This window comes from Astyanax mexicanus, chromosome 15 (genome assembly GCF_023375975.1).
Source record: "Astyanax mexicanus isolate ESR-SI-001 chromosome 15, AstMex3_surface, whole genome shotgun sequence".
Taxonomy (NCBI): Eukaryota; Metazoa; Chordata; class Actinopteri; order Characiformes; family Acestrorhamphidae; genus Astyanax; species Astyanax mexicanus.
Window position 1 is genome coordinate 15,443,680 of NC_064422.1, and position 26,446 is coordinate 15,470,125.

The following is a 26,446-nucleotide window of genomic DNA, read 5'->3' on the forward strand; positions in this document are numbered from 1 at the left end:
ATAATAATAACCATTTCACACCTGTAAAATGTACCTCCACTCTCAGTCATACAAATTGCAGTTTAGTGACTACGCAGACTAAGGATCTTAACTACATCCTGTAATTATCACCCATGTGAGCGGACTCTCCCTTTGCTTCGCCCTGATTGGTTTGTGGAAGGCCATTTGTTGAACAACAGCATGGTGTTGTGCTGAATTCTGCCCCCCTGCCTGCTTATAATTAAGGGTTAATCTACAGTAACAGTAGATACAGCATAAACAGTTATTTGTACTTCGGCACAACGCTGCTTCTTTTTCTTCTTCAATTGTTTAATTGAGGACAATAGCTTGTCTCAACTCCCTGTAATTGGTCTGTACCATCTAAAAAGGTGCTTTCACACTGCAAATAAAACAGATCATGGTTCAGAATGAAATACTACCAAGTTTAGCTTGTCTAACTACACTAATCTCATTGGACCTTTTACTCTAATTTGCCGAAAAAACTGCAAAAAGCTAAGAACTTCATACAGAGTGTCTGTTCATGTGGTGTTTTGTGCTGTCGGTCACATGTTCAATAATGGTATGATTTGACTAGCCAGTTGACTGACAACTCGACTACAGCTCAGCTCCTTCATGTAATGCAGACACTCTTTTGCAGACAAGGCTGTCAGTCATTACATTCCTAGGTTTAACTCAAACAATTCTTATGATATAGCAGACTATACTATACTAATGTTTAAAAAGGGGCACTAAACACCATAATTTTGTTGACTACACCCTCAGCTAAAATTTGTAAAAGGCTAAAAATGGGAGGGGTAGATTGGGAGGGTCATTGGGTGATGTATGGGTTTAGAGGCAAGGCAGGAGGGAGAGCTGATTGGCTGAGCTGCAGCAGCAGCAGTGTGCCTCTGATAGCTGCCAGACCCAGATGGTTGCACGTCAGCAGGGGGTGTTATTATTGATTGATTGATTGATCTGCATATTGTGATGTGTCTGCGTACCAAAGTACATATACTTCATCCACGCCTATAGCATAGTTAAACCTGAGAGGGCGCTGCCGAGACAGAAATTACCCAAATAAAAGCATTTTTTTTACAGTTTAGGAAATATTTATAATTATTTTAAGCTGGACTGTTATTACTTCAAAAGAACAAATTTCAGATATTAATGAAAAAAAATATGGTTTAGGGTTTAGTGGCTCTTCAACACAGGGAAAAGAACTGTTGGAATTGGTCACTGGAGATAGAAAGACATGGGCAGGGCTGATTTGTCACTGAAATATGTAGGATGCATGGAGCTACACATCATACTGCAGCAAGCAAGCAAAGGCACTAGACTTCTGGTGAACCATGGTGACTTCTCTTTTTAGAATTGATCCTCTGTGTGTGTTTTTCTACAGTCATTTTGCAGAAATGATTCAGTCCCACACTGAGAAATATATTAGTCTGGTTAGTGACTAAAGGCACCTCAGAGTGTTGCATAAGATTTATATAATTGTTTTTCTGGTTTGAGAGCTCTCACTGAGGTCGTTGACTCTGAAGATGATTGACTGACCAAACGAAAGAGGTCAGCTTATTTACTCACAGAGTGGCTGCTTACGTCAGTTCTTCTATTTATTTATTTTATCCCTCCTTCAAAAACGCGTTATAGCATTACCATTCCCTGAGTCCCTTTATTCCCTTTATTAGAAACATCTCCGCCCCTTGTGCGTCCACTTACTGGTGGCCACTTTATTAGAAACACCCTACCTAATGTGTTATTCCACTGACTGGCCACTTTATTAGAAACACCCTTCATAATGTGCACTTGCATTCACTGGCCACTTTATTACAAACATCTTCCTATCTTGTGCTTCCACTCACTGCTGGCCACTTTATTAGAAACACCCTATATAATGTGTGCTTTTATTCACTGGTGACCGCTTTATTAGAAACTCCTTATCTAATGTGTGCTGCCACCTACTGGTTTGCCACTTTATTAGAAACACCCTTTATAATATGCACTTCCACTCACTGGCCACTTTATTAGAAATACCTCATCACCTTGTGCTTCCACTAACTGGTGGCCACTTTATTAGAAACACCCTATGTAATGTGTTCTTCTACTCACTTGCCACTTCGTTAGAAACACCTTCCAACCTTGTGCTTCCACTCACTAGTGGCCACTTTATTAGAAATACCCTATATAACGTGTGCTTCCACTCACTGGAGGCCACTTTATTAGAAACGCCTACCTTGTGCTTCCACTCACTGCTAGCCACTTTAATAGAAACGCCTACCTTGTGCTTTTGCCTGTAAATATTTTCCATATTTCAGCAGATGCTGGTTCTCGATCTCTCAGAGGAACTGTGTTCTCAATGCTGCCGTTCTTTCTGACCAAACAAAGCACATACCGTCCTCACCGAGATCGCTGAGGTTCCACAACAGTTGGACAGTGCAGACGGGAGGGACATTATTGAGCTGTAAAAGACAAGCTGTGTTTTTCTCTTTAACCTGAGCGTGGTATGACTTTAGAGTTGGAGTTTTATAATGGAGGAGGGGGCAGTGTTGTGAATCCTCCGTGTGTCCTAAAGAAATAAGGTGTAACTGTACAGCTGGGACAGTGATGAGGGATAAATTCTTTCCTTAGACAAAGAAGGTCCCAGAGGGTCAAAGTTGGCATATATGGATGTTTGATTTTGGCTCTAAATGTCTAGGCACTGTAATATAAATACTAATAACACTTAAAATTTAGGTATTGTGATATTATACTCTGAGGGTGGTGGAGCTACAGTCTCTCATTGTGTTGACTACCATATTTTTCGCACTGTAAGGTGCCACTGGATTATAAGGCGCACTATCAATGTCTATTTTCTGATCTATTTTCATAAGCATTTTAAGTGGCGCTTATTAGGATCAGGGGTGTCACCATGTTTCCCTTCTAATTTAGTAGGTCTTGCCACTGGCTAAGTTAAGTAAACAAAACAGTAATGGTAAATTGGTAATTCTAAAAAAAAAAAAAAAAAAAAACATTTTTGTACGAATCAGACAAGTCAAACAAGCGCTTGATGTAAGTCTACACTGCGCTTTCGTTTATTTACAGTAAGCTGTAAATAAGGCTGGAGCATTAGTTTTAGCAGCTAACTGCTAATCAAGCCTAACTGCCGCTCGACAGCGCTACACTGAAGAACCCTGACTGTTCCGGTAAACTAGGACGATATTAGAAAGCAGTTTGTCACATGTAACTTATTTTAACATGGTAAACGCGCATGCTACCGGCCGATGTTACTCACCTCTAAATGGTTAGCACGGTTAATGCTAATGCTGCTCCAGCAGTGTTAGCCGGAGTTAGCAGCAGGCCACAAATACTCACCTTTGAACGGACGAATGGCTAGCGTTTCGCGGGTAATGCTAATGCTGTTTTTTTGCAGTTTTTTGGGATGATGTGAGCCTAAAATGTCCAGTGTGACTTACAGTAATTAGTTGTTAGCCACACAACTAACGTTAGTGGCCTGGACTGTCTAGCTGAGTTCCAGTACTGTAATTTGATGAAAATGTAAATAGTTTGGTTATAAAATCCTTTAAATCAGCTTTTACTGTTGGGACATTACTGGACAAACAGGAAATGTACTCTGGTACTTTAGGATTCAATGTAAACTCAATAAAGGCAGTCTGAGATGCTTGTTGTGGGAGAAGTGGAGGGGCTACCAAGGTCTCTACTGCACAGACTCTGGTGGCAAATGGTGTTAAATTTTTTTGGACAGTCATTGATAACTTTGAAGTTTGGTAATATAAGTTTGGTGTCTCTTGTATCTTGTACACTTTTTCATGCCAGACTCTCTCTATACATTTCCATAGTCCCAATATAAAGGCAGACTAAATATACTGTGAAAAATGTGCATCCATTCAAAAACCCAGACAGGGTGCACGCACTTTCTCACAGCACTGTAAACGGTCAGCCGTTCTAAGTAGGATGTATTTACATATTTCTGAGAAAGCTGGGGCCACGCCCCCTGAAAGCGTGCACTGCAGGCGCCCGGTCAGCCGTACGGAGAGGCTCTCCTGGTTTGGACGGCACAGTGGAAAAATATTTGCAGAAAGGAGAGCCGTTTGAAAGCAAAGGTAACCGACGTCACAGCGAGGGGGCCAAGGGGCCCGAAAACCACAAAAAGCATCTGCCAGAAAGCCAGTATGGAGCCAGGGTGGTGCGTGTGGGGGCGGGGGCAGGCTGTGGAGGGGGGCTGCTGATCTCCAGACTCTCCAACTCAAGGTCTCCACAAATCCACCCAAACAAACCCACAGCCACTGGGGGAGGGGAGAGAACTTCCAAACCCAGGACATTACTGGGATACTTCTACTGGTGGTGTTGGGGTTTAGGCTCTCTGTATCTAGTTTTAGGACTAATTGTATAGGAATAATTACATTATCTTATTATTATATATGTGGACATCACCTTAATCATATTTGCTGACCCCAATATTACCCATTGTGTGTATCTTTACGTGTGAGGAGAGCTTATGAACATCAATTATTATTTACATTTTATTTATGATTATTTTAATTAAACTAATATTTTTAAAAATAAAATCCAATATATATGGCTAGAAAAGTACATTTGCCAAACGAAATACAAATATTGGTTTTGCTGCTAAATAGAAGGAACGATAAATTAATAAAAAAGCTATACAAATGAGTGGGGGTTTGTATAGCTGTGTGTTAGTTGTAGGAAGAACATGCCCTGAAGAAGTACATGCAGTTCGGTGGAATTATGCAAAAAATAATGTAAGTGAACAGAAGAAAAAAGGGATGAAAGAACGACAAATAGATGAGTAAGGGTTGGTATGCCTGAGGATTACAACTTAATGCAATATATATATACAGCTCTGGAAAAAATTAAGAGACCACTTCAGTTTCTGAATCAGTTTCTCTGATTTTGCTATTTATAGGTATATGTATATGTAAAATAAACATTGATGTTTTATTCTATAAACTACAGACATTTCTCCCAAATTCCAAATAAAAATATTGTAATTTAGAGCATTTATTTGCAGAAAATGAGAAATGAATGAAATGACAACAAAGATACAGAGCTTTCAAACCTCAAATAATGCAAAGAAAACAAGTTCATATTCGTACATATGTAGAGTTCGGAAATCAGTATTAGTCTTACACACTGCTTTTGGATAAGTTAATGCCACTCCTGGTGTAAAATTTGAAGCAGTTCAGCTTGCTTTGATGGCTTGTAATCATCCATTTTCCTCTTGATTATATTTCACAGGTTTTCAATTTGGTAAAATCATCATTTTTAAGTGATCCCTTGTTTTAAATGTGAATCTGTAAGTTTTTTTGTACTAAATAGGCAAATTACAGCTTCCTGACCTTCAGCCCTTAGCATTGACCAACCGTGGGCATCATTAATTAGCTCTGATGGGGGCAGGGGGGGGTGTTGTGACTGAGATTAGTGGGGTTATTTAGCTGTTGTGCACCTCAGGCTAAGGAAATTCCCATTAATGCAGGTTTACATCTGCAGGTCACTAATGGAGGTGTGGGTGAGCTCTGATGGACAGTTATGGAGGCACCGTGGGGAGTTTTGGCCATGTGCAGAAGACTGCTCAGGGGGACGTCCAGTCATCTGTGTGTGCACCATTCTCTGGCGTCCGCTGGGAGTTTTTTAGACTGACTTTATTTAATTCATGCATTGGTTGTTTGCAGGATTGACTCCATGCATGAAGGCAGAGCTAGCCAAATCATGTCCGAGCTGTCAGCGGGAAAACCGGGGAGTTCATTAACCTGCACAGCCAGACACTATTAGCTGTGTAAACTCTGTAAGATCTGAGCTGTTTGATAAAGACTTGATGTTTTATGCTGTATCTGATCAGAGTTGCCAGGTTATGTAGGACATGAGAGAGGCACAGGGTAATGTGGGGTATGATGGATGTGTTCTGTAAGTAAACAAGTTCCAGGCTTGTAAACAAGAACATGCTTTTGGGCCTATTCCCAAAGCAATATCATCTGCCAATATTCACAGCGTTCGTACAAATATTTCAGAACATTTTCTACCATAAGAATGTGTTTTTATGGTAGGCTTGTTTGACTCCTATTTCTGGGCGCTCGCTTAGTCATGTAGTATGAAATGCTGAAAGATGCCAATCCGTCACAAAGTGATCACCTAAAATTCATAGACACAAGGCAGACATCTAGCAGGTTTAATTTCTAAACCAGTCAGCAACTGTGAGTCAAGAGCAATGTCTACCTACAGCCAATAGGAATACTTAGAGAAAGAACAATTAAAAAAATTGTGTAATTTGTAACCATGTGTCCTTGATCTGTCACGTAGTTTAAAAGCCACAAACAGCTAAAAGAATCTAGATTACAGCACAACCAATCATGTAGTAGTGTGCATAACCAAGCATAACTAATTTCACATGGTCTAAGGCTACAGTCACATTATCAGGCTGAAGTGACTTAAATCTGATTTTTTTGCTCAATGAGGCACAGATCTGATTTTTTCGTGGCTGTGCCTATGTGATTTTTTTCAAATCAGATTTGAGCCACTTCCATATGTGGTCCTAAATTGGATACGTATCCGATTCATGGACATGCAACATGAATGTGAATGATCAAATTATGCATATATTCCCTTTTCGCATGCGCTACGTGCATGGCTTGCAGATTCGTTCACATTGCAAACAGATACAGTTTACTTACATTTGTGAATGTGAACTGTCAAGATCTGAGCAAATCGGGCAATGTGGCTTGTAATGTAAATATAGTCTAAACTGATCTTTAATGATAAAGGTGAGTAGAAGAATGGTCATCCAGGAGTAAACATTCCCTATACTTATAAGCTAACCGGTTTACCAGCTTTTGACCAGGATAGGGTATTGCATTTTGCTTTGGTCATCTGGTCATCCAGCTGGTCTTTGTGGTTACAATGGTCAACCAGCTTGAAGAACCTATTCTTTGTTTCCAACCGAAAACAAATTTTCCGGGTTCTAGGACCTTGTTTTTTGTTGGTGAAAATGAGCCGAAATATAAAAAATTAGGTGCCCAGACCAGGTTGGTAAAAGGGCCAAGTAAAAGCTAGCTAGTACAGATTCTAAACATGGTGGAGTTAGTTTCACACGCTGCTACTGTAAATAAGATTCCCAAGTAAAACAAACAGATCTAGCAGGTGTATTTTTAATGTATAGCAATTAGTTAAACCCTTTTGTTGACATACAGAGACAATTTAAGAAGTTTTGAATTCTGATCACAAGAACCCCTAGACTTTTTAGATCATTTTATCCCTATATTTCTATGTGTAATGTTCTATGTGACCTCAATACTGTGTGTAATAAAAACACATTCAATTATGTGTTCATTTACGTGTTTGTTACACCAATTAAGCCCTGAAGAAAAGGTTTCATACTTCAAAAAGAATAACATGTGTCCTTTAAAACCTTAAATCGGGTCAGTTTGACACACATCATTCAAAACACACTTTCAGTTGTGTCCAAGCCTGCTAATGAAGATGTGTGAAGATAGATCAGAAGTATTAATTTATATTTTGACGAGTTCAGTTGTGCTCTAAATCCTACATGCATTGTTTAAAAAGCTGTCAATTAAAATGTGCCACCCACCTCACACCCCCGACCTAATTACAGATGTAATTACATGCTGCTCACTTAACATCGATCAGAAAGTGCCAGAGCAGGCTGACCGTTATTGACCTTGTCTTTATTGAACCTTTAATTCCACTGTCTGCGTGTTTATGATTTTACCACTGAGGAGAATTTTCATTAAGTTTAATCCTGAAAATGCTGTACACTAAAGCATGCAGCTGGAATTCAGATGCTATAAAGACTGTAATATAAATTATATTTGATATTTTTTTCCTTTGATATGTGTTTTCAGGTATTTTAAATCATTATTATTGAGTGATCTTTCCAAATTTGTTTTATATTTTTATTGAGGAGATATAGCCAAATAGCCAAAATATATATAATTATATAAAAATATAAAATAAAAAAAATAGCTATTTTAAGTCAGCAATGTTAGCCAGTTTTAGCTATTTTCATTTAGCAAAGTTAGATATTTTTGGTCAGCAGAGATAACCAGTGTTGGCTATTTTTACCTAGCAAAGTAGCTATTATTACTTAGCAGAGTTAGCTATGTTTAGTCAGCAGAGTTAGCAGGTGTTGTTTTTTTTTTCAACTATTTTCTGTTAGCAGAGATAGCTACTTTTTAGTCAGCGTTTATAGCCAGTATTAGTTATTTTCTTTAAGCAGCGTTAGCTACTTTTTAGTCAGCAGATATAGCCAGTATTAGTTATTTTCTGTTAGCAGCATTAGCTACTTTTTAAGCAGCAGATATTGCCAGTATTAGTTATTTTCTGTTAGCAGCATTAGCTTCTTTTTAATCAGCAGATATAGCCAGTATTAGCTATTTTCTTATAGCAGAGTTAGCTACTTTTTTGTCAGCACAATTAGCCAGTATTAGTTCTTTTCTGTTAGCAACGTTAGCTACTTCTTTGTCAGCACATATAGCCAGTATTAGTTTTTTTTCTGTTAACAACGTTAGCTGCTGTTTAGTTAGCAGATATAGCCAGTATTAGTTTTTATCTGTTAGCAGTCTTAGCCACCTTTTAGTCAGCAGATATAGCTAGTGTTAGCTTTTTTCAGGTAGCCATAATAAGCTATTTTCAGTTATTTTATTCAGTAGTGCTTACCAGTTTGGTCATTTTATCTAGCCAGTGTTAGCTATTTCTAGCAGAGTTAGCAGTTTAAGTCGGCAGATATAGGCAGTGTGGGTAATTTTTACTTAACTATTGTTAGCTATTTTAAGTTAGCAATGTTAGCAATTATTAGTCAACAAAGTTAGCCCGTGTTGGCTATTTTCAATATGCAGTGTTGGCTACTTTTTAGTCAGCAGAATTAGCCAGTATTAGTTATTTTCTGTTTGCAGAGTTAGCTACTTTTTAGTTAGCAGATATAGCCAGTGTTGGCTTTTTTCAGGTAGCCAGAATAAGCAATTTTTAATAATTTAATTCAGTAGTGCATGCCAGTTTTGACATTTTTGCTAGCCAGTGTTAGCTGTTTCTAGCAGATTTAGCAGTTTAAGTGAGCAGATATAGGCAATGTGGGTTATTTTTATTTAACCAGTGTTAGCTATTTTAAGTTAGCAATGTTGGCAATTATTAGTCAACAAAGTTAGCACGTGTTGGCTATTTTCAATATGCAGTGTTGGCTACTTTGATCAGCAGATATAGCTAGTGTTGGTAATTTTCTGTTCGCAAGTATTGGTTATGTATTGTTAGCTAGTATTAACTATTTTTAGTCAGCAGATATAGCCAGTGTTGCCCATTTTGTATAAGCCCGTGTCAGCTTTTTTTCAGTTAGCAGGTTTAGAATTTTTTTTAGTAGCACAGTTAGTTACTGTAGATTTATTTTCATTTAGCCATTTTCAGCACTTTTATGTTTCATTGTACAATAAATGTATACTATTCGATTTTAAATTTAATCTTTAGCATTTTATTTTTTATTCAAAGTGTAGGCTCGGCTACATTTGTAAATAAGAGTCTCTTATTCTCTTATTTTTCATTCTGTTGATCTAAAACCACAATTAGAACATGTCTTTAAATGGAGCTTTAAATGGAGAAATAAACACACAGGAACACCAGAGATGTATTACTTCAATAAATATTTTCCGTTAGTTTAATATTTACATTTTTTATGTGCTGAATCGTTATTCGTTACAATTATAAAAATGTTTGGAATCATTCACTCTGAAATCTTTTTTACTGTTTTCTGTTATAACTACACTAATAACACAGTACTATTCTTTTACTTTCAGTACTTGAGTAGTACATTTTACAGTAAACTACTTGCAATACTTAAGTACAAAAAAATGTTGAATATTTTAGTACTTCTACTTGAGTGTGGGGCACGCTTGTTCACACACACATGCACTAATCACTTCAGAACCCGTTCAGTCAGGATCAGCCCTGCAGTGACAGCAGCTCTTCTTAATACTGACATTACATACATTATGCACACCCACAGTGCACACATTTCAGCACATCACATTCACTTCGTATGTGCATAATCAGACTGCTCACACTCCCACACACACGTTACACTCTCACATGACGGCCAACTCATATGCAGCATACATGCAGAAATTTGCACGCCCCTGTGACATCTGTTGTTGATAATATAAGTGCAAGTGACTTCTCCACTACAGACACACAATTACTGCTTATTAACACAATTTAACATGTATAGCCTCCTAGCCCACACCTGGCATTACATATGGTGCCGATAGGTTCATGTTTATGTATCTGCTCCAGAGACTCATCAGGCAATACTTCTCTAAAGTGAATAGACAAGCTGTATGTGTGCATTTGCACATCTGTGTCAGCGATGAGTGTCATTTAAAGCTGAATGTGTCCATTAGAAGGGGTGTCCACAAATATTTGTATGTCCACTGATTTGAGCTCTTTTGATAAGCACTTAGCCATTTGCAGTTAGCAGAGTTTGCTGATGGTGGCTATTTTTAATTAGCAGAATTAGCTCATTTCAGCTATCAGGGTTGGTTAATGTTGACTGTTTTCAGTTAGCTGAGTTTGCTTATTCAGTGATCTCTAATGCTAATCCAATGCGTGCTAATTCGATTAGTGTTTCCTGATTTTAGCTATGTTCAGTTGGCAGAATCAGCTCTTTTAACTTAGTAAATGTTAGATTTTTGCAGTAAGTAGAGTTTCCTTACAGCTAATTTCTGTTAGCAGAATTGGCCAGTAGGTTTGGGTGTATCTTTGCAGAGAATCATATTCTATTGGCTGTGTGTGTGTGTGTGTGTAATCAGTAATCAGTCTGAACTCCTTCCAGATGATTGTGCTCAGCGTTCTGGTGGTTTTGGATGTTTTGGATGGAATTACAGTAATCATTTAACATTTAGAATGCAGCTACTGAGCACGAGCACACACACACACACACGGTGGTGCCTGACTCCTTGCGTGCGTCACATTTGTATCTGTGGCTGGAAAATACGGAGTGGAGGCAGCCTGCTAAAGTCATTACCGAATCCGTCTTCATCTTATTCTAACACACACACACACAGAGCCCCTATAAAGCAGCGTTAGAGGAGGGGTCTGGATCTCCATCTTTGTTCCAGATGATGCAGTAATGTGCTTCTGCTGCTGCTTGGCTGTTCTGAGGGCTTTGGCTGGTTCTGGAAGATCTGGCCATCTAACCTACCGTAACTGTGTGTGTGTGTGTGTGTGTGTGTGTGTGTGTGTGTGTGTGTGTGTGTGTGTGTGTGTGTGTGTGCGCGCTGTCTCCAGTAGCAGGTCCAGTGTGTGACCACTGGGTTCATCCATTCATATGACCAAAAGCTTGTAGACACCTGCTTCTAGACTACACTACATGATTTTTGTGTTTCCAACATTTTCAACTACCACTGTTTTGAGCTGAAGTTTGCTTTTTTTTTGTTACGCAGTGCCTCCGTCCACATGGTTGGACACGTGCTTGTAAACGCATTTGTCGAAATCTGTGCATCTTAGTCCAGCACAGTTTTGCACAGATATTTCCAGTTACAACTGAACTCACGCTTCTAATCCCAGAAGAAAATCCTCTCATTTACCTTTTAAAAAGCCATTTAAATGCCTGATTAAAAGGCAGATTAATGTTTTGCGGTTTTCCGTGGGTTTTGAGTGCTCAGCGCTGACTCAGCTCTTGATTGGTCCAGACGTGAGACAGCGTGTGGGTAGGGGCGGGGCCGGTGACGTCATAGGCTCTGCATTGTTTAATATTGGGATATATATACAGTCGAAAAAAATTACTTTTGCAATGTAAGTTTTTTTTCTAATATCGTTCTCACCCAAAGGCTGCAGCAACAGTACACCCCTCACATTTTTGTAAATATTTTGTGTGGCCGCCATTATTTTCCAGCATTTTCCACCTTAATTCTCTGCACAAGTCGCCACTGGAATCCTCTTCCACTCTTGTATGATGACATTATGGAGCTGGTTGATGTTAGAGACCTTCTGTTTGAGGATGCCCCACAGATGCTCAATAGAGTTTAGGATTAGAAACATACTTGGCCAGTCCATCACCTTTATCTTCAGCTTCCTAGGCAAAGTGGAATCTGTGCACTCAGTGGACGGACCTACCTCATCTCTATTTATACCAGATAAGTTGCTTGGAGTGTTGCCATTTTAACTACGGTCCATAGAGCTGCTAAGTAAGGCAGATGGGTCATGTCAGGCTTTAACCCTTAAACAGATATGCTAAGAAGTAAACACCTGTATGCCAAATGCATAGGACAACAGTATGTATCAGCAGTATGTATTGATCATGAAGAATTTTCTTAGTGGATAGCTTGGAAACACTCATGCCTGCTGTTGTAAGTTAGTAAGTAAGGTAATATCTTGTGAGTGAGGTTGAACACTGGCCAGTGTGCTCATGGCAAAGCGATGGGTATTATAGGAGTTGAAGCGAACCCTGATAGTGGGTTCCAGATGGATGGGACATTTAACCACATTGGTACTGGAAATACATAATAGAAGGACAGAAGGACAGTGCAGTGGGTGGTAATGATTGTGATCGGTGGTATCTGGCTAGAGTTGATCTCTCTTTCAATGCAGGAGATCCTTTATGGGTATTCCACAGATCAGATCAGTGCGTTCTTTAGCTTTCATACAACTTCCATAGTAAGAGTCCAGGAACACAAAATGTTTAGTGGATCCAAGAGGATGTAATCAGCATTTTGCGTTTAATTCAATGAGGGGAATAAGGTCAAACTGCAGAAGATTGGTTTTGCCAAGTTTTTATTACAGCAGTTTGATTGTGGGGTAAAAAGGTTTGCAATTCGGTCACAATGCCCATTGAAGGGTTGAAGCTTCAATCTTGCCATCTCATGCCCAAAGCCATTAGACTCCAACAAACACAACACCACTACTCCACAGCTAGGTGCTTCTAGCCCACACTCGGTATTCACTATAGGTAGTGATAATAGGGTCATGTGGCGCTCACGGCTCTTACAGAGTTTCCCCTTCTGTTGGTCAGTGCTTTTCTGTGGAGGTTATATCAGCTGTGAACTCCGGTGTCTCTGTGATGGGATCACCTTATAGCTGCTGAACTCGTTCATTATTAGGTCCAGGCACCTCTGGGTAGTTAATGTTCAGTACTGTTCAGTGGGAGATTTCCCAATTACTGTTGGAGACGGTGTGGAGGTGTTGGTCAGAGGAATGCAGCGTATCTGAAGGTTCTCTGAGGTGCTGGAGTTACTGTTGACCCCCAGCATGGTTGTGCAGTGGCTCGAGAGTCTCGTTATGATCGGATTCAGCCTGCGTTCAGTTATTTTCTGCTTTAATGAGGATGGAGATAGAGATGTTTCCACTCCCCACAGGTGAGGAGACAGAGTAGTAACGAGGAGTGTATTCCTGCAGCAGTGCAGCAAATTCCACAATTATCCATGATGACCTTTGACCTTTTATTCCTGCATTTACGGCAATTTTTATCTCTCCATTCTTCTATCTCTGCAGTGTAAACCAGCATATTAGGTGTTGCGAACACTGGTGTACTGGTCAAACAGTAGTTTGTGTACAATATATTATATGATAAGTATAATAAAAATTTATTTCTGTCTCACTCACCCCTCCCTCTCTCTCTCTCCCTCTCTCCCTCTCTCCCCCCCTCTCTCTCTCTCTCTCTCTCTCTCACTTTACCTCTGTTCTGCATGGCTGGTCTTTAGATGGTGTGTGTGTGTGTTTTGTGTGTGTCTGGTCACCTGTCTGACTCAGTCTGAGTATGTGCTGTTTACTCTGATCACTCCAGCCTGTACTGAAAAATTTATTTCTGTCTCACTCACCCCTCCTCTCTCTCTCTCTCTCTCTCTCTCTCTCTCTCTCTCTCTCTCTCTCACACACTCACACACACACACACACACACACACACACACACACACACACACACACATATACTGCTTCTGGGGAAATTAGGTTATGGCACAGACTGTGGGTGGGGGGTTGGTTTGGGGAACAGACAGGTAGAGAGATTTGATTGGTACGAGGTGTGATGGAGGTGTGTGTGTGTGAATGCAGTTTGGATGTTGTACTATGTTCAATGTGGATGGAAAGAGTTAGAAAGTGTTTGCCTCCTTGGAACAAACATAGGAGTGTGTGTGTTCATTGAGTTTCCACAAAGTTGAGTTTAGTGTTTTATTCAGCACTTCATATTTGAATTCCTTGTTCCACTTTAAATATAGCAGCGTTTGCAACGTGTAGTAGTTTTTTAAAGGTGGAACAGAACATTCTAACAAGAATCTGGTCAAAATTAGTTTTGAAAATGAGTTTCCACCCTAAATTTAAATGCTGTTGTGTAGTCATTTAAGGTGGAACAAAAATCATACAAGAAGCTCAAGAAGTTCCATGTTGAATAGTGCACGGTTCCAATTTCACTTAAGGTGGGACAAAACATTTAACTAAGAACCTGGAACAAATGTATGTTCTATGTTTAAATTGTGCAAAAGTTACATGCATCCAAACAAAATTCAAACAAGAAACTGACAAATGTTTTATGGTAACTGTGTGCAATTTACTTATTAATGTTGCACCATTTAAGGTGGAATGGAAATGGTTTTCTTATTCACCAGCAGATATGATTGTTCAGTTTCATAATGGTACAGCAGTTAAGGTGGAATGGAGATTTCAACAAAAAGATAGCCAGGTTTCTATCCCATATTATATGATTATTGTTATGCCTTTTAAATGCTTCTGTTGATTATTTTAAGGTAGAAGAGAGAATTGTGTGGTTCACTTGGGAACTGTTTAAATGTAACTGATACTCAATTTTAAGGTGGAACCAAATACCTGCTCATGATTCTGGTACATTGCCTATGTCACCTAAATGGTACGTTCTGTGCATTTACAGTATAACAGGGAATGTAACTGTTCAGTTTGCAGCAGTTAAGGTGGGATGGAAAATTAATAATGAGCAAATGTCACCTTCTTCAGTGAGACGTGCAGGGCAGCTGGGAGAGAGAATACTGCTCATTCTTGTGTGTGTGTGTGTGTGTGTGTGTGTTTGTGTGTTTGTGTGTGTGTGTGTGTGTGTGTGTGTGTGTGTGTGTGTGTGTGTGTGTGTGTGTGTGTGTGTGTGTGTGTGTGATTTTAATCTCCTGTTGGTTGGTTCAGTCTGTATTAGAGGTGTGGAGTGTGTGGTCATGGTTCTCTGAGTGTGTGTATAACAGGTGGTTCAGCTTTCACACATGGTCTCCACACATTGGCACCATGAAGATCCAGACTGTGTGTGTGTGTGTGTGTGTGTCTGAAAGAAGGAAAGAGAGAGAGACTGAGGCAGTGTGTGTGTTTTAAATTTAAGTGGTCGTAGACCCCCGGGAGTACAAGGCCTTCAGGGTGATCAGGACACACACACACACAGTAATTCTTTGTGTTCTTAATCACTTCCATAAGTAAACAGAATTCATATTTATTTACACTCTTACAATGGATAATGAAGATCTGATAGCATTAATATCCAGAATTAAGTGGCAATACATTTAGAATGAGAATGAATCTCTAATAACAATGTCCAGATTTGAGCTCTGTTAGCAAATTAATATCCAGTCTGGAGTTATTTATGTTTTATTATCAGTTTCTTAATACAGCTTGTGTGAGTTGCAGCAGTTTTCAGTTCTGCTGAGATGTGCATGTCTCAACACAGTAATAAATGTTTAATTGTACATGATTTTGCACATTGAGCATTGTACAGTGATGAGTTTATAAGAATGACTATACTTTTGTAAAGTTTCCAGCAACTTTTCAAATGTTAAAAAAAAGAAAAGCTGAGAAATATGAGGAGCACTACCAAGCAGTGCTGATGGTGCTTGGTTGAAGACTGGTGGTGTTAGTGTTAGTGAGAAATTATGGTGTCTGGTGGATGATTGTATTTCTTGTAGTGTTTAGTGGTGTTTTGTGTGAAAAGGTGTAGTTTGGTTGGAGAATGTTAGTTGTTGGATTGTTGGTGTTTGGTTAAAATTCGATTTTGTTTAACTACAGACAGTTGGTGGGTGAATGGTGGTATTTGTTGATGAATGGTGGTTTGGTGGGAAAATGTTAAGGAATGGTGACATTTGGAGGGAGATTGAATCTGTTTGGTAAAGGTTGATGATGGGAGTGTTGTGAGAATGTTTGTAGAAGGATGGTGTTTGGTGGATGATTGTATTTGTTGAAGTGTTTAGTGGTGTTTAGTGTGAAAATGTGTAGTTTGGTTGTGGATTGTTTCAGTTTGATATGGAATGTTAGTTGTTGGAATGTTGGTGTTTGGTTAAAATTCGATTGTGTTTGGCTAGAGACTGTTTGTGGGTGAATGGTGGTATTTGTTGATGAATGATGGTGTTTGGTGGGGAAATGTTGAGGAATGGTGACATTTGAATGGAGATTGATTCTGTTTGGTAAAGATTGATAATGGGAGTGTTGTGAGAATGTTTGTGTTTGTAGAAGATGGTGTTTGATGGATGATTGTAGTTGTTGTGGTGTTTAGTGTGAAAATGTGTAGTTTGGTTGGAGCTGTTAGTTCTTGGATTGTTGGTGTTTGGTTAAAATTCGATTGTGTTTGGCTGGAGACTGTTTGAGCATGAATGTGGTATTTGTTGATGAATGGTGGTGTTTGGTGGGGAAATGTTGAGGAATAGTGATGTTTGGTAGGAGAATGATCTGTTTTGTAAAGATTGTTGATGGGAGTGTTGTGAGAATGTTTGCGTTTGTAGGAAAAGGGCGGATGGTGGATGATTGTATTTGGTGGATGATTGTATTTGTTGTAGTGTTTATTGGTGTTTAGTGTGAAATGTGTAGTTTGCTTGGAGATTGTTTCAGTTTGATATGGAATGTTAGTTGTAGGATTGTTGGTGTTTGGTTAAAATTCGATTGTGTTTGGCTAGAGACTGTTGGTGGGTGAATGGTGGTATTTATTGATGAATGGTGGTGTTTGGTGGGAAAATGTTGGGGAATGGTGACTGTTGGTAGGAGATTGATTCTGTTTGATAAAGATTGATGATGGGAGTGTTGTGAGAATGATTGTGTTTGGCTGGAGACTGTTAGTGGGAGAATGGTGGTCTTTGTTGGGAAAATGTTGAGGAATAGTGACATTTGTTAAAGATTGATAATTGGGGTGTTGTGAGAATGTTTGTAGAAGGATGGTGTTTGGTGAATGATTGTATTTTTTGTGATGTTGTTTAGTGTGAAAATGTGTAATTTGGTTGGAGAATGTTTCAGTTTGATATGGAATGTTAGTATTTGGTTCAAATATGATTGTCTTTGACTAAAGACTGTTGGTGGGTGTATGGTGGTGTTTGGTGGGGAAATGTTAAGGAATGGTGACGTTTGGATGGAGATTGTTTCTGTTTGGTAAAGATTGATGATGGGAGAGTGTTGTGAGAATGTGTTTGTGAAAGGTTGGTGTTTGGTGGATGATTGTATTTGTTTTGATGTTGTTTAGTGTGAAAATTTGTAGTTTGGTTGGAGATTGTTTTGAAATGTTGATGTTGAATTCTTTTGTGTTTGGTTGGTGGGTGAATGGTGGTGTTTGGTGGGAAAATGTTAAAGAATTGGTGACGTTTGATAAAGATTGATAATGAAAGTATTGTGAAAATGTTTGTTTTTGTAGGAGAAGGATGGTCATTGGTGGAATGTAGTAGTGTGAAGTTTCAGAAGGATGGTGTTTGGTGGAGATTGATGCCATTTAATTGGTGAAATTTAATTGGTTTGAGAGAAAATGATGGTGTTTGATTGGAGAGGGCTGGACCATTGTGATTTAAATTGCACTGTTATTGACTTCACAAAAGTACCTTTGTCTTGCAGTTCTGTCCTCACTTTGAAAGAAAAAAGCTTCTACAGCAGCTGGTCTGAAAGTTGGAATCGATGAAAGTTGAAATTCATTTTCCCACAGTGAGATGCATCTCTGTGGGTTATGAACCGTGCCTCGCGTGTATAGCATAAGCGTATGTCGTCTTTTGACCCAGAAGGAGAACCGCTAATTCTCAGCAGTTTGTGATGATTGTTGTAATGATCTTTCCGAGGTCATCATCGCCGTGATGCTGTTCGTTTCACCGCTGAATCCTCCAGAGTCATGGGAACGTGAAGCTCTATTAACCACATTAAATAGGAATTTAGTTTTTTAATGGTGCAGCATCAAGCGGCTGTTTTGGACAGTGGAGCGTGTGGGTAGGGTGACGTGATGCTGGTTATGGGCTCAGTGTGCTGGCTGTGTTCCCCAGGGAAACCGTCCAGGGTGGTTAGTTTTGCGGCCTGGTGTTTGCTGGGAAAATTCCCAGGTGTGTTTGAGCTGCCGGTGGTTGTTACTGTCCTCATCGCTGGTGATTATTTTTTTTTTCCTGCTGCCTGTCAGTGATTGTGTATTTTTTATGTCTGCACATTGACCTTTGACCTCCAGGGTTCAGCCCTGCTCTCTGACCTGCAGGTTTCCAGAGCGGCCATCACCCGGGAGAGACTGCAGGCATCCGAGTGCTGCACTGTGGACTCTTCACCATAAACCCAGCCGGGCTGTGTTAGACAGGAGCTGAGTTATGGGTTCTGGTGTGGAGGTTAGTTTACAGATGCAGAGCAGGGTTTGGAACAGAGCGTGTTCTGGTGAAGGGGTCATTTGTCATCCTGAGTCGGACCGTTCCTCAGCAGTTCTCAGCAGTAGTATTGATTCTCGGCTGTTTGGTTTATATTGTAAATCAGTCATGAGTGCCTTTGATGTGCTGTTACCCATCGATTTTAACATTGGACAATGTGTATAATAATAATAAAAATAGACAATGCCTGCTCTCTCGCTACAATGTGTGCTCTCTACCGACAGACAATGTGCACTTACTACTGACTGTTGTGACTGTGGACACTGTCAGTAGTGTGAGAGCGATGCAAGGGTGTGCGTTGTCTGTAGTGTGAGAGCAAATGTTGTCAGTAGTGTGAGTGCAATTGTTGTCAGTAGTGTGAGTGTGAATGTAGTCAGTAGTGTGAGAGCAGTGCAGGGGTGTGTGTCTATAGCGTGAGTGTGCATATTGTCAGTAGTGTGAATGTAGTCAGTAGTGGGACTGTAGTCAGTAGTGTTGGTGTAGTTAGTCTGAGTGTGCATGGTGTCAGTAGTGAGTGTGCTTGTTGTCAGTAGTGTGAGTATAGTCAGTAGTGAGTGTGCATGTTGTCAGTAGTGTGCTTGTTGTTGGTAGTGTGATTGTTGTCAGTAGTAAGTTTGCATGTTGTCAGTAGTGTGCTTGTTGTTGGTAGTGTGATTGTTGCCAGTAGTGTGAGTATAGTCAGTAGTGAGTGTGCACGTTGTCAGTAGTGAGTGTGCTTGTTGTCAGTAGTGTGAGTATAGTCAGTAGTGAGTGTGCATGTTGTCAGTGGTGTGCTTATTGTTGGTAGTGTGATTGTTGTCAGTAGTGTGATTGTTGTCAGTAGTAAGTGTACATGTTGTCAGTAGTGTGAGTATAGTCAGTAGTGAGTGTGCATGTTGTCAGCAGTGAGTGTGCATATTGTCAGTAATGTGAGTATAGTCAGTAGTGAGTGTGCATGTTGTCAGTAGTGTGAGCGTACATGTTGTCAGTAGTGAGTGTGTTGTCTGCAGTGTGAGTGTGGTCAGTAGTGTGTGTGTTGTCTGCGGTGTGAGTGTGGTCAGTAGTGTGTGTGTTGTCTGCGATGTGAGTGTGGTCAGTAGTGTTTGTGTTGTCAGTAGTGTGAGTATAGTCAGTAGTGAGTGTGCATGTTGTCAGTAGTGCGTGTGCATGTTTTCAGTAGTGCGTGTGCATTTTGTCAGTAGTGTGAGCGTACATGTTGTCAGTAGTGTGTTTGTTGTCTGCGGTGTGAGTGTAGTCAGTAGTGTGTGTGTGTTGTCTGCGGTGTGAGTGTAGTCAGTAGTGTGTGTATGTGTTGTCTGCGGTGTGAGTCTGGTCAGTAGTGTGTGTGTTGTCAGTGGTGTGAGTGTGGTCAGTAGTGTGTGTGTTGTTTGCAGTGTAAGTGTAGTCAGTAGTGTGTGTGTGTTGTCTAGGGGTGTCACGATCTCGATATTTTATCGAAATCGAATCGAAATGAGGTCACGATCTCGAGTATCGAAGTCAAAAAGAGGATCGACGATCCCTCCCGCGCGCGCTACGCAAATGGCGCGGCACCAACACAGCGCATCCTATTCATTTAAATAGAGATAGCCACTGCATGAGCGCAGTCGGCGGGAGTGTGATCACTGTTTTTATCTGTCCAACGGGGGAGGGGGGACGGGGGTTGGGCGCGCAGGTTTTGTATCTGTATCTAACGGAGGGGTGGGTGCGCGCAGGTGAGAGCGTGTGAACTCGCTGAAATGCGTGTGTCAGTGTGACTTGAGAACACTGACTATAGATCACAGTGAGGTGGATTAAAAATCTTAAACTTATAATTGACTACACCTGTTGATTTCCATTGAATTAAAAAAACATCTTTCTCTCAGATAAAGTAAACACAAGCGTGTTTCTGACTAAAATAAAAGCTTTTCAGGAGAGATATAAGTTATGTGTAAATATTTATAAGACAATACCCACATCACTTATCTAACCAGCCTGTACTGATTTCTGCCCCCCAATAATGCTTTCAATAACCTCTTGTAACCCCTGGGAGCCAGGGGTTACACTCTAATAGCCTTTAATAGTCTTCAGTAGCCTTTAAAAGACTTACCTGGCGGCCGTGGTGTGTCCACTAAACTCCGTAGTTATAAACATCCTGAGGTTAGCAGCGCGCTAACTGACCTGTTTATAATGTATTCCGAGCAGTGCCTCCGTGTCGGCTGTTCTAACCTGCTGCTGTTAGCTGCTTGGGCTGAAAGATGAACTGTAGTGAGCTGTATTATCCGGTTAGTGGGGTTAAAACCTTTATTTGTTTACAGAAACAGTAAAAACGGACTGGCTGAGCTCTGTAGCCCGTGGCTGGGCTGTACTGAAGTAGTGACTGAGTGAAGAGAGCGGAGCTTGTGCTGCTGCTGCAGCTCCGACTAGTGGTTGGATGAAGAACTGCAGCTTCATGTAATGAGCAGTTTCACCAGCCATCCACACACAGCTCTGATAAACTGCTTGTTTTAATAGTGCACACTGTTGCTACCAAAAAAAGTCACTAGATGGCATTACCATATATATCTTAATAAATAATAATAATAATAATATTTATAATAATAATAATAATAATAATAATAATAATAATAAATATATTATTTAAATTTTATGAGGCATAAAATAATAACAAGAAAAAAAAAACAAGAAAATCGAGAATCGAATCGAATCGTGACCCTCAAATCGAAAATGAAATCGAATCGAGGATTTAGAGAATCGTGACACCCCTAGTGTTGTCTGCGGTGTGAGTGTAGTCAGTAGTGTGTGTGTGTGTTGTCTGCGGTGTGAGTGTGGTCAGTAGTGTATGTGTTGTCTGCGGTGTGAGTGTGGTCAGTAGTGTGTGTGTTGTCAGTGGTGTGAGTGTGGTCAATAGTGTGTGTGTGTTGTCAGTGGTGTGAGTGTGGTCAGTAGTGTGTGTGTTGTTTGCAGTGTAAGTGTAGTCAGTAGTGTGTCAGTATGTCCTGTGCGCTGCTGAAAGCAGCTGAGTGTTTGTGATTGGAGCTGTTGACCTGCTGACCGAATCAAAACTAAGAGCCTCTTACAGTCGTACTTAACTTCCTCCATCTTACTATCTCTAACCTGCTTATTATTTTTCCTCTCTCTCTCTCTCTCTCTCTCTCTCTCTCTCTCTCTCTCTCTCTCTCTGATTAGTGTTTGATGGAAGTTGTTGACCTTGTTCTCTCTGGTGATGAGGCTTGTGTTGCTGTTTGCTCTTCAGCACTGACTCTTGAGCAGTTGAGAGCAGGTCCACCACTTCAGACATGGCATCATTATCAGATTCACTGAGCTCTGATGAGATGACTCTAGTGTTGGGGGCACTGCTGGTGATTGGGTTGGTGCTAATGAGCGGGTTGGGTAATTGACTTCCAAATTGGAAAAGAATGGGAGAAAATTAGAAATATGATTTAATGTATAAAAGACTTGCCACTTGTCATTACATCTGAGTACAGGTACACAGTGTAACAAAATTACGTTCCTCTGAAACTATGGTGCAACATGGAACAACAATACAATAGTGCAAGAGTGTAACGAGTGCAACATAAATCTAATAACTAAAATAAATGCAACATATGAGAGACAGGACAGTTCAGTACCGATAAGGTGCAATGAAATGTTCTAGTGAGGATAAGGAGCAGAAATATGTAACATACTGTAACATATAAAACAGACTTGATCACAGCAGTTACTGAGGTAGAAAGTTTTTAGTTTTTTTGGAATAAAGCAGCAAATATTGCTAATTGGGATAGAGACATTTCAGTTTGTGTGTGTGTGTGTGTGTGTGGTGGGGGGGTTGAGTTCAGTTCTGTGTGCGTGTGTAGTATGAGTAGTGGCGGGGGATTCAGCTCCGTCTCTGTGTGTTCAGGAATCTGACTGCCTGCTGGAAGAAGCTGTTGCAGAGTCTGGTAGTAGAGGCTCGGATGCTCTGGTATTTTCTGCCGGACGGCATAAGAGTCCCTGTAAGGGATGGGTGGGGTAGTCCACATTGCTGCACCACACCATGCTACATCAGAAAAAAAAAAATAAAAAAAAATATATATATACACACACACGTCACTCTGGATAATAGAATTAGCCAAATGGATTCAATGTAAATATAATTAACTGGCAATCTCTTAAATCCCAGTTAAAGGCTTTGTTTAATGCCCTGCAGACAGTTTTGTAAGCAGATGTAGGACTGCAGATGTCCCTAATTCCGCTCTAAACCCACGATTACTTTGTTCTGTAATGGTGAACAGAGCGTCCAGTCTGAATGTGATGTAAACAGAGGGTCTCTTCAGGACGGCCGTCTCCGGCAGACTGGATTATCCAGGCTAACGGCTGCTTTTCCTCTGAATCAGCCTGCACTCAGTATCTGGCGTGGAGCAGACAGGATGCAGTCTGGCCGATGTCCAAGGAATTAAAAATAGAGAAGTGATGATTTAGAGCTGTTTGAATTAGACGCTTTCAGGGTCACCTGGGGACTGGATGCTCGGCTGTCTGGACTCTTTAAGTTTTATGTACATTCCTGCTCACTTGTGTAGAGCCTGTCAGCAGCTCTGCTGAACAGCTGATAATACACCACTATTTAAAGTAGTTAGGGTTTTTGCTTTTACTTAGTATTAAAATGATATTAATTAATATTTATAAATATTTTTGTAATGTGTGAGTAGAACAGTTTGTTTGTTCTTTTAAAGCAAAGTTTGCATAATTAAAGAAAAACAGAACCACCTGAATTATGCTTTCTGTAAAGACTAGTACATTCTGCACCAATTATTCAAAATAAAAAACAATTTCAACATTCAAATTCCGTTTGAACTAAGTGCTCATTTGTAACTGCCAACAAAAAAAGGCAATACACAAAGTACTGGGGTCAGAAACCCAATGAGGGAGGGACAATGGCTGCTCTCTCACTCAGTTTCTCATGAAATATCAGGGCATTTTACATTTAAACAACTTCATCTTCACATTTAGCTGTTTCTGTTGTTTATATAGAGAGAATAGAGAGAAGGAAAACAGGAGCTGTACCCAAAGGAAGCAGAGGTGGAGGGCATGGCTGAAATGATTGTTGACTAATTGGCTAGTCGTTAAAATAATCAATTAATTAGACGGCTACCAAAAACAACATTAGTTGCATCCCTAGTAAAGACCAAGCTCTAGTTTCTACATTGAAAATAACACAAATTATTTGAGTTTGTCAAACTAATATCTAATCTTAGTCTCTTAGTCAAGTCTCAATCAAATTGATTGATTTTTTTTTTTTTTTGCTTGTTTTTTTGGGAGATATAGTGCATTTTTCCTTTTTTCACATTCTGTTATGTTGTAGCCTTATGCTAAAATAATGTTTCCCCTTCATTCTGTAGTCTATGACCAATAAAAAGAAAGTGTAAGCAGACTTTTAGGACTTTTAGCAAACTTAAATATTACATTAAGTTAAAGGATTCAGATGCTTTACTCAATATTTAATTGAAGCAACCTTGACAGGGATAACTTTCAGTCTTCTTGAAAATGATGCCATAGGGTTGGCATGTCTGTATTTGGGTATTTCTGCCACCGTTCTTCGCAGATTCTTTCAAGCTCTTGGTCAGGATGAATGGGGACCATCAGTGGACATCCAATTTAAGGTCTTTCCAAAAATGTTCTATTAAGTTTGTTGAGTTTGGTATCTGGAATGGCCTCTGCTTTGTGTGTGTAGGGTCATTGTCTTGTTGGAAGGCAAACCTTCTGCTCAGTCTGAAATTCCAAGCTCTGTGAATCAGGTTATCATCAATAATATTTCAGCCTTTCCTCAACCCTGACCCAGGGTCTACATTTTCCAGCCAATGGAAACACTCCTCAGCCTGATGCTGTCACCACCATGCTTCACTGTAGGGCTGATATTGGCTAGGGGATGAGTGATGCATGGTTTCATCCAGACATTATTCTTAGAATTGAGGCCAAAATGTTTAATTTTGGTTTGATCAGAGAAGAGAATCTTGTTTCTCTCAGTCTGAAAGTCTTTAGGTGCTATCATGTGTTTTTTTTTTCACCTAAGGAGGGGCGTCTGTCTGGCCACTCTTTCATATAGCCCAGATTGGTAGAGTGCTGCAGTAATATTTCTTCCATCTGCACCCAGGATCTTTGGAGTTCATTTAGAGTGACCATTGGCCATCTTCAGCCACAAATCTGACTGGTAGTGTACTCTCAAACGTCTCAACATCTTCTAACCTGTGTCTCTCTTTCTCTGTGTGCAGATGAAGAACAGTAAGACTGAGCAGGGCAGCAGATCTTTGCTGCTGAAGAGTCTGCAGTATCTGGAGCGCTACATGTACCTGATTCTCTTCAACACCTACCTGCACTTGGAGAAGAAGGACTCCTGGCAGCGCTCCTTCAGCACCTGGATGCAGCAGGTGAGCCCAGCATTGCACATACACACACATACAGCCCTTTCTAATCAACATCTGAGCACCAAAACAGCACAAATACACACTTTCAGAGCACAGTAATCATCACCTGAGTGCGGTAAACATCTGTAAAACACACCTGTGCAGAGGAACTCTGGGTAATGTGCACCTGACTGTAATAACTGGCTTTAGTGAACACGTGTTTACAGTAATCATCACTCCTTAGTGATTCCTTCAGTGTTTCAGTTCTTTTCTGCACTAATACTGAGATCTACACCTAAAATAAATGAAAACATATTAGAACGTTTAAACATCTACACAATATTGGGACAGAGTATTGTATCCCATGACTTTTGCCGTGTCCCATGCAAGTTATAGAACACTGTACTGACCTGTGGGATATGTGTGTTGGGTCTCCTGGATTGAATGTGGATGTGATTCCTGCCAGAGAAACACTTGTCTGTTCAAATGAACAATTCTAGCCAGACTCTACCATTCACAGGCATTCCCACAATGCAACTGTGCTGTAAACCACAAGGCACTGTGGATCCCAAAAATCATAATAAATTCTACGAGTCAGGTTGTAAGGAGCAGTAAAGCCACTTTGCTGAAGTGCAGTTTTATACAGGAGTTTCAATAAATTTTCTCCAGCACTGAGGCTGGAGCAGTATTAGCATTAGCCGCTAAGCGCTAAATCAAAGGTGAGTATTAAAGGCCTGTAGCTTGCTGCTAACCTGGGCTAGCACTACTGAAGCAGCACTAGCATTAGCCTCTGGCCATGCTATGCGCTAGGTCTTTTGCCGTTCAGAAGCAAGTATATCGGACTGTAGCCTGCACGTTTACCGTGTTAAAACAAGCTACGCGGGACAATCCGCTAGTTGATAGTGCCCTCGGTTACTGGAACGCTGAGGATTTCTCAGTGTAGCGCCATTGGGCGGCATTCACGTCCCGCTAGCACTAGCGGTGAGCTGCTAATGCTAATGCTGCTGCACCTAGCCAGAAATCTAAGCTAATTGTAAATAAATGGAAGCACTTTACTCACCCAAATAAACAGTTTTCAGATGAGAAATCTGAGTAGATTAACATCCAGCACTCGTTGGACTTTAAATGCAAATGTTTTTTCGTAAGAATTTCAGTTTTATTTACTTAGCTTAGCTTTACTTAACTTAGTTACCTCCCCACACCACCACCCAGCTGCGAGACCTGCTGAATTAGAAATTCAGTAATTAGCTCTTGACAAGTTCAGCACAGCTGTTAACTGAAAGACATTCCAGGTGACTATAGCTCATAACTCTGAGACTGAGAAAATCCAGCCAAGATGTGCAAAGCTGTCATCTAAGCAATATGTCCTACTTGGAAGAATCTAAAATATAAAACATATTCTGGTTTGTTTAACACTTTATTGTTTATTAAATAATTCCGTAGTTTTTCTGCAATGCAGAACATTTTAAAATAATGAAAAACACTGAATTTAAGGTGTGTCCAAATGTTTGACTGGTACTGTAAGTTAATCTGTGG

At 40.2% G+C, this 26,446-nt stretch overlaps 1 protein-coding gene across 3 annotated transcripts in view; it reads left to right on the forward strand.

The window, feature by feature from the left end:
- Nucleotides 1–26,446, forward strand: part of pald1a (phosphatase domain containing paladin 1a) — a 104,021-nt gene that overhangs the window by 65,049 nt on the left and 12,526 nt on the right. For all 3 annotated transcript variants that reach the window (XM_022669058.2, XM_022669059.2, XM_049464773.1), the window contains exon 19: nt 24,779–24,934. In XM_022669058.2, coding sequence (XP_022524779.2) covers nt 24,779–24,934 — 156 coding nt within the window. The remainder of the gene's footprint in view (nt 1–24,778; nt 24,935–26,446) is intronic.